At 38.3% G+C, this 12,676-nt stretch overlaps 1 protein-coding gene across 1 annotated transcript in view; it reads left to right on the top strand.

The window, feature by feature from the left end:
• Positions 1-11,076, top strand: part of LOC127696546 (albumin-like) — a 13,550-nt gene extending 2,474 nt beyond the window's left edge. The window contains exons 4-14 of the mRNA XM_052199362.1: positions 524-735; positions 1,408-1,540; positions 2,414-2,511; positions 3,892-4,021; positions 5,067-5,281; positions 6,240-6,372; positions 7,448-7,545; positions 8,679-8,817; positions 9,115-9,338; positions 10,329-10,461; positions 11,020-11,076. Of these exons, the coding sequence (XP_052055322.1) occupies positions 524-735; positions 1,408-1,540; positions 2,414-2,511; positions 3,892-4,021; positions 5,067-5,281; positions 6,240-6,372; positions 7,448-7,545; positions 8,679-8,817; positions 9,115-9,338; positions 10,329-10,461; positions 11,020-11,061 (1,557 nt within the window). The 3' untranslated portion in view covers positions 11,062-11,076. The remainder of the gene's footprint in view (positions 1-523; positions 736-1,407; positions 1,541-2,413; positions 2,512-3,891; positions 4,022-5,066; positions 5,282-6,239; positions 6,373-7,447; positions 7,546-8,678; positions 8,818-9,114; positions 9,339-10,328; positions 10,462-11,019) is intronic.
• Positions 11,077-12,676: the final 1,600 nt, after the last annotated feature.

The raw sequence follows: 12,676 nt of genomic DNA, 5'->3' as shown, positions 1-12,676 counted from the left end.
CAAAAGGGAAGGAGGATTGTGTTCTTCCTCAGTTTTACAGGAAGGTAGTAAACAGACTTCTCCCAAAGGAGCCGAGCCTGTGAGGAGCTGTGTGAACATGTTCCTTCTGAGCATGGGTTTACCTGCTCCACAAGTCCATTGAGTTTTCTTTTTATCATTATTATGACTTTGCTCCTAACTTTTAGTGTTAGATAGAAAACACAGAAGGCGACATTCCTGAAGGGCATTAGCTCTTTGTTTCTCTGTTTTACCCAACAATACTGTGGCACTTGACCATCACAAAATCACACAGAAACAGGCAAATCCAAGCAAAGTAAGCAAGGGGGGATTTGTGGATGATTTCCTTTTGCTCCATTGTTTAAAAATGTTTCTAATTTCATTAACCATATTTTTATATGTATATACATACAAGTACATGTTTTCCTCATCAACTTTTATCAGCACATTTGGTTTCAGCGCTGCTCTTTGGCTATGGAGAAAGTCGGATACTGGCAGGAATTTGACCTTTCTGTCTTCCACTTAGGACAAGGTTCTTGGAGATAAGTTATGTGCCATTCCAAATTTTCATGTCAGCTATCCTGAACTGGCTGACTGCTGTTTACTACAAGAGCCCAAAAGAAAAGATTGCTTCCTGAAACACAAGGATGACAGCCCTGACCTGCCACCATTGGAGAAGCCAGAGGCTGGGCCGACATGCGCCTCCTTCCAGAAAGACCCTGACACCTTAATAGGAAAGTGAGTACCCAGGCTTCCAGGCTTTAAGCTAAAAACTGGGCCATAGCTTGGTTAGTAGCTCATATGCTAATAGTCATGAAACCCCCAAATATTCAACACCAAGCCTGAGATGTGTTGAAATGGTTTTTAAACACATGATATTTGATAATACTATTTGATACCATAAAACTATATACAACAGCCATAAAAACATCAATAATGTTTGATCTTGAAAACAGACAAGACCTGTGTGAAATATCTGAGACTGAGAAGTTGCAAGATATTCTGAAGGTGTTTGTGTGTGTGTGTGCGCGCGCGCGCGTGTGCGCGCGCATGCACGTGCATGCGTGTATATGTGTGTGTGTGTGTGTGGTGCTTGTGTTCTCTGGATCATTTTCATTTCAGTCATCAACCTTACATCACCAAAATTTCACTACTTACTGAAAAAGGAGATGTGTGAACATTCACACACACACACACACACTCACACATACACACACAAAACACACATCTCTCTTTTCTTACTTCACAACAGACAAAGGCCATCACTCATGGGTGGCCACAGTGAGTGAAACTGGTTGATTACAGATCCCACGTGTACCCAAGGGTGTGGGTTGATTCTAATCATGTCTGTGGAGTTCTGTGCTGTGGGAACTGACTGCCCAATTTCTTCTTCTTTTTCCCATAAATCAGGTATTTGTATGAAGTTGCCAGAAGACATCCTTATTTCTATGCCCCAGAACTACTTTACTATGCTGAGACATACAATGCGATTCTGACCCAGTGCTGTGCAGAGGTCGACAAAGCAGCCTGCATGGACCCGAAGGTAATCCCAGGAAAGATGCACCAAGGAGCTGCTTTGTCTTCCAACCTCAGAACTGGATCATCCTATGGCTAGATTCAGGAGATTTGACTTTCCGAATGAACCTTCTTTTTCTCTTAAGTTATCAATGGATTTTTGTTCTTATACCTTTCATCCTTCTAAACTTTGGCAGTGGTTGGAGAGGAGGGATTCTTTTACATGTGTTACTTGTCCTGTCTTTCTTCATGGAAATAATGTCTGTGGTAGAATACTCTTTGTCAAATTGTGCATCAATGGCTATGTTTCTTTCTTTTCTTTCATTTTTTAACCTTCTCTGAGACATTTTATTGGAGCTAAAATTCAAAGCAGGGAATTTTCACTGAGGCTAGAAGTTTGAGTTCATTCCTTCCTTCCATAAGTACTTGTTACTTGCTTCATTTGGTTTTTAGAGGCACTTACTGATTTTGTGAAAGTTAGTGGAGGAAGAACTGAAATGGATTAATCACAAAATTACAAAGTCAGTACAGGTATATATCCTGGGACATCTCCTTTCAGGACCCTTTCTCTCAGCAATGTCTTCAAGGTGCTTTAAGTAGCTTGATGCTATGAACAGACTGATTTTCTTTTCTCTTAGGTATCAAAATAATTATTTGCCAAAGCGAGTACTTGTGAATTGAGTATTTGTCTTTTTAATTTATCTTTTAAAGTTTCATTTGGGTTCAAGATCCTAATCAATGGCAGAATTATTATCTAACATGCACAAGGTCCTGATTTCAACTCCTCCCCACCCAAACAAATTATTTTGACATAGGGCCCACTGAAACTTTGGAAGGTGTATGTGTGTGTGTGTATAAAAATACTCTTTTCCAATTTTTTTCAACTGTATTTTTTTTGTAGGTTGATACCTTGGAAGAAGAAGCATCTATTTCATTTGTCCGGCAGAAAATGAAGTGCTCCTATATAAAGAATTCTGGAGAGAAAGACTTTGAATCATGGTACACGACTTTTCTTTATCATCATAGTTCATGTCTTTCTGATGATAGTTGTCCAATCCAAAAGGCTGTGCCTTTATAAGGCACTTTATGAAAACACAAGAGAGTTGAAATCAGAATAATAGCAATAATTTGACATTTTTGTTTCAAATTATCAAGGATTTAGAAGATTTTCTTTTCTAAGAGAAGATAGGTATTTAAAATCCCATTTGCTTTTAAAGACTGGGACTCATTTTCAAAGCTTACAAAATGCAGTCCTAATCAGAGTGATTAATTTACTTAATTTATCTTCACTCAGTCTAAACGTGAGTGTTTCATGTTCTGATAATTGAATTTAGCCATCAATCAAGCTAGTTACTATTTTGAATTTTTTTTTACAGCTCCAATTGTGCCCTTAATCTCATGTTTGTGTTTGACCCTCTTTATTTTATAAGCTGCAGCTGAGTCTGGGAGCATCCTTTAATATGGAAGCCAAGAAAGATAAGCTTGCCCTTCTGCTGCCTCACGTGTCAGTCGACAATGAATCAACACAATAGGAGAGAACATTGAGACAACATTGTGTGTGTTGTCTAGGAACTGTCAGCACAATTATCCTCACTAAGTCATTCCTACCATCCAAATTATTACAGCCAACCAAATCAACAGACAAAGCAAGTTCAACATGAACAATGCACTGTTACCCAGGCTGTTACTGGTTCCTGCAAGGGAGCCTAGTGGAGTTAGGATGAAGATCGTTTTAGAAAGGGAATCTTGGCTTTTGCCATGAGCTTAGAGGCTGTCTGCTGGAACAGGTTCTTGGCAGGAGGATGATGATTAGAACTCTTTAGTATTCTAGAAGTTAGGAAAGTTTTCCTCCCACAGAACGTTAGGATTCAGAGAAATATGTCTTAAGATGAAAGATGATGAATCTTTATTTCCAGATGAGAAAATGCTTTCATGCCATTTTGTAATTTAATCTTCCAGATCTTTTGATTCCTTAAGTTGTAACACTCTAAAGCTAATGCCTGCTGGTGGTCACAGTGCTAAGATGGGAACAATTTGGAAACAGAAATCAGATAAGGACTTAAAGCTTCACTGCTTCCCCTTTAAAGAAAATCTTTTATGTTTTTAATTTAATGCAGCCTTAGCTTTTCATGCACCACCCCCATTCTTTTAGTAGATAAATCTGCCATTGAAAAACATAAGTGTCATGCCAGACTGGCATTACAAGAATTAGTGCACTTTTATAATTTGTTCATTTAAGTTGGTTTTGAACTTCAAAACAGTTTATAACAGGTTTTGAACTTGTTAAAAATGGTGTCTTTATTTTTTTTTTTACTGTTTTCATAAAAATGCAATATGATAATAATTCATTGATGGAAATTCTGTTTTTTCTTTTTTCAGGGCTACAGTTATTCTGAGCCAGAAATTCCCTACTGCTGGCTTTGCAGAAATCACCCAATTGGCAAGAGACCTGACCAAAGCCACCAAGGAGTGCTGCCATGGGGACGTGCTGGAATGTGCAGATGACAGGGTAAGGAGCCATCGCATGCTCAGTCAGTGAGTGCATATGTTGGACTTCACTGGAGAACACTTCTGACTGCTGACGTGGCCTTTACTCTACCAAGCTCTTCTTGGTTGCTGCCACTTTCTAGAAAAAAACCAAAAGAAAAAACCAAAAACGAAACAAACAAACAAACAAACAAACAAACAAACAAAAAAACCCAAAAATCAAAACCACAAAAACACCAACAGTAAAAAGTTTCCTGAATTATTCAATGATCCAAAACTCATTTCTTCAATCACACTTTGGGAAAGCTCTAATGGAAAGAGGACAAGTCACAAATTGCAGATTTCTAACATGTTTTTGGGAGAGAAGAGGGGCTAGACATCCTACAGAGAGGAGAGGACTTTAAAAATGCGTTTATCCCTCCAGTGTCTTCCCCCTAATTTACTGTCTGTGTTAACTGCATACAAATTCACCGTCATCTCATTTTCTCCAACACTGTCTGTCCTATTATCTCCCTCATCTCTCTGCTTCAAAATTAAAATATAACCAAATACCAGAACCTTCTTCTACCATAGTAGAAATCTATGGTAAACTTAGTAGAAAACTTCTGCAAAACTGAAGACAGATATTTTGTATATGTAAGCCAGGCCTGTAATTGTACTCATTACTGATTATTTAATTATACTTCATATTTAAAGGGTTATTTAGTTTCAAAACGCCAACCCTTAACTTGGAAGGAATCATTTTTTTAAAGCACTAACTTTTATAGATAAAGTAACCTGAATTTTCACAGTCAGAAAGACATAAATTTTATAAATAATTAAAATGAATTAATTTAGATAAATACATACTTGTTCCAGAACAGTTTCTCAGATTGGAAGATTTTGGTCATAGTATCCCGAGTCCACAGTCTCTGCAGCACTGCGGGGCTGAGGATGTGTTTACAGATCCACTTTGGTTGGGTATGGTTTGGATCAGGATGAATATACTTTCCCCACATGACAGAGGTGCAGGGACAAAAATATAGCCAAGATAATTCCTCTGAAACGTTGGATTTTCATTCTTCCAGGTGAAACTTGCCAATCATATGTGTGAAAAAGAGGCAAGTATCTCCAGCAAACTGCAGGCTTGCTGTGTTAAACCAGTGTGGCAGAAAACCCAGTGTCTCAGTGAGGTAGAGCATGACATGCCTCCTCCTACTCTGCGAGCCATTGCTGCTGATTTTGTTGAGGATAAGGAAGTGTGCAAGAATTATGCTGAGGCCAAGGATGTCTTCCTGGGCACGTGAGTGGATGCCTTTCCTTTCCTAGCTTTGACTGAGCTGCATGGTTTAGGACGCTACACCAGGCTCTCCTTTGGTGTTAGCAGGACTTCTGTGGCTCTCAGAAAAATTATTCATCCTTGTGCCCCAGTATAGGGGATTGCCAGGACAGGGTAGAGGGAGTGGGTGGGTTGGTGAGTAGGGGGAGTGGGATAGGATAGGGAGTTTTTGGAAGGGAAACCAGGAAAGGGGATAACAGTTGAAATGTAAATAAAGAGAATATCTAATAAAAAAAGAAAAAATATCCATCCTTGCCATTCCCAGCCTTTAAAATTTCCTTGAAAAGTGTTTCAAGTAGTTTCAAATATTTTTTATGAAAGCATATATGCATTCAACATAAACTCAATGCTCCTTACTTCATAGGAATATTTCTGGAAATATTTAGAAGTATGATATGTAAATATAATTTATATGACCACTTAATCATTTTTATGAACCTATTTCTTAAATGTATAATGAATATGAACATATCACCTATGTATTTACTTAGCTCTCTAGCTCTATCTATCTCTGTGATGACATCATGAATATCTATATCTATCTATATGCTTATATGTCAACATGACACTAGATTTTTTCATACTTGGTTGAAAAGACCAGAATGTCACAGTGTGGCAAGTCTTGATACAACTAATAGCAAATGACAATATGTTTTCAATAAGTGCAACAATTATTTTCATTCTACAGCTGAGGAAGTTAATGCACTGATAGTAATTTGTCCATGCAGAATACTAAATTAGGTTTCAGAGTCAAAGCTGATCCTGGGAAGAGTTCTTTTGGGTCCCAAGTTCTTGCTGCCTAGTTTTCTGCATGGATCTCAGTCCCATGCAGGATGTCTGGGATGAGCATCACTATTGAGGTGGTCATGTGACTCTGTTACCTGCTCATTTACTTAACTCAGCCTATGTCCTTCTCAATTAGGTTTTTGTATGAATATTCAAGAAGGCACCCTGATTTCTCTGTATCCCTGTTGCTGAGACTTGCTAAGAAGTATGAAGCCACTCTGGAAAAGTGCTGTGCTGAAGCTGATCCTCCTGCCTGCTATGGCACAGTGGTAGGTTTCCATAGGCCAAGGACACCTGCAGTGTTGATGGAGCTTTCTACAAGGAGAAAGGGAGAGAGGAATTCATGATAATGAATATGTAGGTCAATGCAGAGGTTTTCTTGTGATGGAGGCAAGTTTGAGCTCTTTAACTTCTTCAACATCATAGGAGAAACTTTTAGGATAAAATACAAGGAAACCTTGAACAACTGCTCTAGAAAAGGAAGGTTCAAAGAGACGAAGGAATCTTTACTTGCACAACAGCATTATTGTAGCTTTCTCTTTTTTCACACTCCTGAGAATAAAATTAGAGAATAAATTCAAATGCCAACTAAAATTGATTTATTTAACTTGGATTTAAAGACCATTAACCTATTGGGGTATTCTGTCAACTATTAGAATTAATATCTCAAAGGAGTTTCTGAACTCTAGTTCTTTAAATGACATTCAAACATTTTGGAGAAGGTTTTAGAGTAGTTTTATGAGAAGTTTTACTTGCAAGTTTATTGTGGAGGGCATCAGGACTCCTGTCAGTACATCCTGGTTTCTGAACCATTTGGGACCAGAAGAGAGTTGTCCTTTACAAACAAACTGCTGAATACCAGACACCATTCTGTGATTGTGCCTTGAAGTGTATGCTCTCATTGTGAGAGACCTCAATAGAGATCTTAGAGAGGTTGCAAAAGTGATGGCAACCAACTAGTGAACTTCTGCTGTGCACTAGGTATGATTTTAATTTTATCCTCTTAGTCACCTTGAGACCAGTTTTGGTACTGAGGACACTTAGTGCAATACAGTGGAGACAGGATCAGTCTAAAGTTGGATGTGGGAAGAACAGTCACAGAATACGAACATACATCATGTGTCCTGCTTCACACACAGCCATTGAATCCCAGACCCTGAAGATTCTCATTTGACGTGTTCCAAATGATCTTGCAAATCAAAGGAACAATTTAAATGGAAGGTGACAGACATGGCACAGAAGGACTCGTGACTTGTCTTTGGACAGAGGGACTGCAGTAGTGAAGAGTGACTTACTTTGGGCTCTCAGGAAGGGGACTGTAAACAAAATTATTTTATTTTGCAGCTTGAAGAATTTCAGCCTCTTGTAGAAGAACCTAAAAACTTGGTCAAATCTAACTGTGAGCTTTATGAGAAGCTTGGAGAGTATGGATTCCAAAATGCGTAAGTAGTTTTATCAGCTAGTTTTTTCCTTGATCAATTTGGGATTATTTAAAAACAGTGTACAGGCTATCCAGCATATGGCTTTCACAATGAAAACATTATTTATAATCCATATCTATCATAAATTCTGGGAAGGAGATAACTTAGTTGGAGAGATAAAGAGGTCTGTATAACTGTATAATATAAACAATAGTCTCGGGAGTAAATGTTTTGAGGACTCAGCAAGTCTTGATACATTAGAACTGGGAGTGTCCTTCAAGGGTTAGGTGGAGTTTATGAGCAAACAATAGAACAATATTTAATTGAAAAAGAAGTAGCATGCTTCGGGCAGCAGAAACTCAAGAAGTGAAAGAAATGCTGAACACAAAAATATAACAAAAATTTACATATCATGTAAATGTTACCTGAATAAGTGTTCACTTGGGAAAACACTGAAAATTGGGAGTTACAGGTAGATTTTGGTAGTTGTGACCTTGTCTTCCTATAGAATTTGCTCCTAGAGATAGAGACTGAGTGGATTCTAGAGCCAGTCCATAGAACTTTATCTATGGAAGTTAAGTGAGCATACTGGAAGAGACACATTATTCCTTGTTCATTTTTAGCACTCATTTAACTCCAGAGTATGCAGTGGGCACTTTCACCTCTAATACATTGACTTTCATGAGTTATGGTGCATTATTAAATGCTAGATGCTATTAATTGCTAGACAATGTGTCAGGCAGATACCATTTCCTTTCATTTAATCCATGCATAGTTTCTAGTAAACCATCTCTCTTTTCATCTCTATCTTTTGAGTTTGTCACAATGTTGATATGTGTAAGTTTGTGTTAGAATTTATTTAAAGCAACATCGAGTACATTAAGGCCATTGGGTTAGAGAAATGTCACTTCTTTATGATTTTAGTAGAGATTTAAGACTAAGATCTTATGCTCCAAGTAGTTTTTTTAGAGCCGCTTGGTTCTCAGGACAAGGTCTTCTTCCAGTACTATGCTATCACCCTAGTAGTAAAGACACTTTGACTAGTGGGGAAAAACACTTTAGTTCTGTTTGTGAATCTTCTGTTCTTGAAATACATTGCATCAGGCCAGTTTTCTACCTGGATTAAATCATGTAACCTAATTTTTGCTACACAGCATTCTAGTTCAGCACACCAAGAAAGCACCTCAGATGTCAACCCCAACTCTCGTGGAGACTGCAAGAAGCGTTGGAAGAGTGGGCTCTAAGTGTTGTGCACTTCCTGAGGCTCAGAGACTGCCTTGTATGGAAGACTTTGTGAGTCTTTTAAACAACAACAAGTTAATGAGGCTGGGTTGTTGTCTTCAGACCGAGATAAATCTAACTTTCAGGAGCAATGGGGTCCTAATGTGTGCATATGTGTGCATGATATCTGGATAATGGCCACTCCATATCTAACTAAGAAAGAAACAGTTTTTAATAAGTCTTACATGGGTAGTTTCAAAGTTAGATGAATTTCTGGGCCAATCAAGGCTGGATTCACAGTGGCTAATTCATAAAGCAGATGTTTGTGGAATACTTGTGACCTTTCTGCTCTGCTTGTCTCTTCTGTAGCTGTCTGCAATCCTGAACCGTGTGTGTCTGCTGCATGAGAAGACCCCAGTGAGTGAGCACGTTACCAAGTGCTGTAGTGGATCCCTGGTGGAGAGGCGGCCATGCTTCTCTGCTCTGACAGTCGATGAAACCTATGTCCCCAAAGAGTTTAAAGATGAGACCTTCACCTTCCATGCTGATATCTGCACACTTCCAGAGAAGGAGAAGCAGATTAAGAAACAAATGTGAGCAGTATTTTTTGTTGCATCTATTTTCATATTGCATATGTATTGACTGCATATGTATGAACAAATTTTGTTGATGCAGTTATTATATTCCTTAGAGAGAAGTGTTTAGATGCTGGCATCACTGAGTAGAAAAAGTGTCAAAGTTTTTACCTATTTGAAAAAAATTTCTATTAAAATCTTTCATTTAACTTATCTTTATTACTGTGGTCAAAACCACAGTAGAATAAAATTTTAGTGGAGGCACATATAAAAGACACTAAACACTAGTTAGTGTATATAGATAGAAAAACTGGTCATGAAAGTCATAGGAATATTTATTTCAAGGTATCAATAGCTATCTGAACATGTTCCACAAAGCAACCATGCCAGGGGCAAGACAACATCATGGGTATGCCTTTTGAGAATAGAATAAGAAAGAACTGGAAATGCACATGGGAGGTTTGAACCCTGCTGAAGGGAAAGGTTCCAATAGCACAGAATGTAGCAGGCTATTGTCATCACCTTTGGGGACATGTCATCCTGGTACCCCGACAGAGTTACAAAACTCATCCCCTACACAGCTCTATTTCTCTGGCACTGTTTGTTCTTCAGATGTCAACAACAGAGACCCAGCAATCTCCTCTTTCTTGGTTTGTTTGTCTTTGTAGCCTCCCCATTTTTTTTTCATAATTGTGCAAGTGTTAGAGAGAAAATTCCAGATATTAAGTGCAAAGACAGAAGTCTTTCAGGAGATTTCCTGATTCTAGGTAAAACCCATGTGGCCTGCATTGATTGTTGGATTTGATCCTAGCAAAGTGGCACCTGCTACTACCCTCATGCACAGTCAAGATTCCTAAGGTTGGCAGTGGCATGCTTGGTCCTCAAAGCCAAAGTTACTTGGCTCCAAGATTTGTAACCTTATACTGTGGCCTCGCCTTCCTTCCTGGCTGATTTTCCTGCACTGGAGTCAACGTTTCCTCACTCTTCTTGCTTTCTGTCCTACTGTAGGGCTCTTGCTGAGCTGGTGAAGCACAAGCCCAAGGCTACGGAGGAGCAGCTGAAGACTGTCATGGCTGATTTTGCACAGTTCCTGGATACATGTTGCAAGGCTGCTGACAAGGACACCTGCTTCTCGACTGAGGTCAGAGTCGTTTTTGCATTTTGATAATGTTCGGTTTTCATTTTCTGTGCACATGGTCAGGTGCAGAGCTCCAGAACTCAGAGACCCTTGTTCAATCTCGATTTCATTCCCTCCATAACTGCATGTAAACTGACTGATTTAGCTCTTGATTTTTAACTTCTACCACACTGCTGCCTATTAAATACTTATTATCACTATTTGGTTTCAATTTGTGACACATATGAACATAGTTAGAAGTACTTGTAAAGCCCACAATCATTATGTCATTTAAATCCAGCCCTGAACTTTAACTTTTGAATTTAGTTATTTTAAACATGAATGGAGATTGTTTATCGTTGCACGGCTGGATCATTTCCCATTCCCTCTTGTGACCTAACAACAATTTATCCTTTTATTTTAGACAGAACATATGTCAGAGACGCTGTTTTAAAAATTTAATAGAACTGTAATTAAGCATTGGAAGGCATGTGCTTTTACTATGTTGTCGCTGATGGCTGTGAAATGCAAGTCCTAGTCCTGCTAATACTTTTGTAACATCCATCATCTCTTTGTCTTCAGGGTCCCCTCCTTGTCACTAGAAGCAAAGAAGCCTTATCCTAAATACATTACAACCATAACCATCTCAGGTAACTACTCAATACTTTTAAAATGTAATCATAACCATTTTTCCTAAAATGATCATGATTGACCACCATTTGCAAAGAACCACATGACCAAACTCTAGCTGTCACTCTTAGGTCATCATGTATGGTCATCAATTTGGGTTCAATTTGTAGATAAGAAACTGAACACATAAAAGTCTACATTAATGCAATTTATACAAGAGGCAACCAAACCAGGAAGAGAAGAAACCAAATTTAAAAAATCAAACCAGAGCCAAGGAGTTAATCATGGTTTTGCTGACTTACATGAACTACTATGTGAAGTCACCCAGGTTCACCCAGCCAAGAGTATCCTCTAAATGAAGTTGAAACCATATCAATGAATATTTTGGGGTCAAGACAGTTGTGTATCAATGATTCCATGTAATCCCAATAATCCCAATAATTCTGAGAATTCATTTCATCAGAAGATACAGAGGGTTCTGTTCCATAATCAATGATCTGTTTCCAAATTTCTGATGTGCCACATGCTAAGCTTTAACAGAATTTATCTTCTTATAACAAAGCAGCTTCCTTTGAAAATGTAGATAATTACACACAGCTATTGTGATCAATTTTGTTTGTAATCTTTTGGAAGAGAATTTAAATATAGGGCAATAATGGAAGACTTTGGCAAACAATTGTTTTTCCATATGAAAACAGAAACTTATTTTTTATTGAAGCAAAGAACCTATAGATATAAGGATATTTCAAAATTATTTTATTTTTAGAAAGACTTGGAATTTGTAGCATTCTGAGAAGACAGCATTCATTTGTAACCAATTATTTAATTAGATCCCCAGAAGTGGTGAGACCTCTGACTTTGACACTTGAAGACTCTGAGGGACCAGTGATGAGGAGGGCACAACCTATATCATACCTCATGTGTTAGGGTGAGGGGGTGTCATAACATATCAGTGTGTCATCTGCCCACCAAGTAACTGATGCCAGCTAAGACTCGGTTATGTGTAAGCCGTCTACACTGGTGAAAATCACAGAAAGAACTTCAGAAATTCAACACTTATAGAAAATAGATTTGGAATCCATCTTCCATTTTACAGAGAACACTTACAATTCTCTTTGTGTTTTCCAGGATACCCTGAGAAAAAATGACAAGAAGAGTTAGGACTCATCTTTTTTCTTGTTATAAAATCAACACCCTAAGGAACACATATTTGTTTAAACATTTGCCTTCTGTTCTCTGTGCTGCAATTAATAAAAAATGGGAAGAATTTGCTCTGTGTTCTGAATTATATCTTCCATAGGCACGCTTCACCCTAGCAGCCTCTTAGGCTCAGGGAAACCCCTACCTTCCTCCCTTCATCTCAGCGGAGACTCTAGCTCCATATGGGCAACACAAGGAAAACAGTCGTTAATACTCTCCCAAGGTATGGGCAATGGGCATAGAAACCAATATTTCAACATCACGATAATTCTGAATGAGAGACCTGAAGGCTATGAACTGTGGTTTTCATTTGTCAGTGGGACTGTTGGGGACAAGGAAATAGTAATGGCTTTAAAGGTGACTAGTTGAGTAAGTAAATTAAATGAAACGAGAAAAGAAAATCACTCAA

Source organism: Apodemus sylvaticus, chromosome 11 (assembly GCF_947179515.1).
Source record: "Apodemus sylvaticus chromosome 11, mApoSyl1.1, whole genome shotgun sequence".
NCBI lineage: Eukaryota > Metazoa > Chordata > Mammalia > Rodentia > Muridae > Apodemus > Apodemus sylvaticus.
Note: the sequence above shows the minus strand (reverse complement) of the source record. Positions and strands in the feature narration are given on the sequence as shown.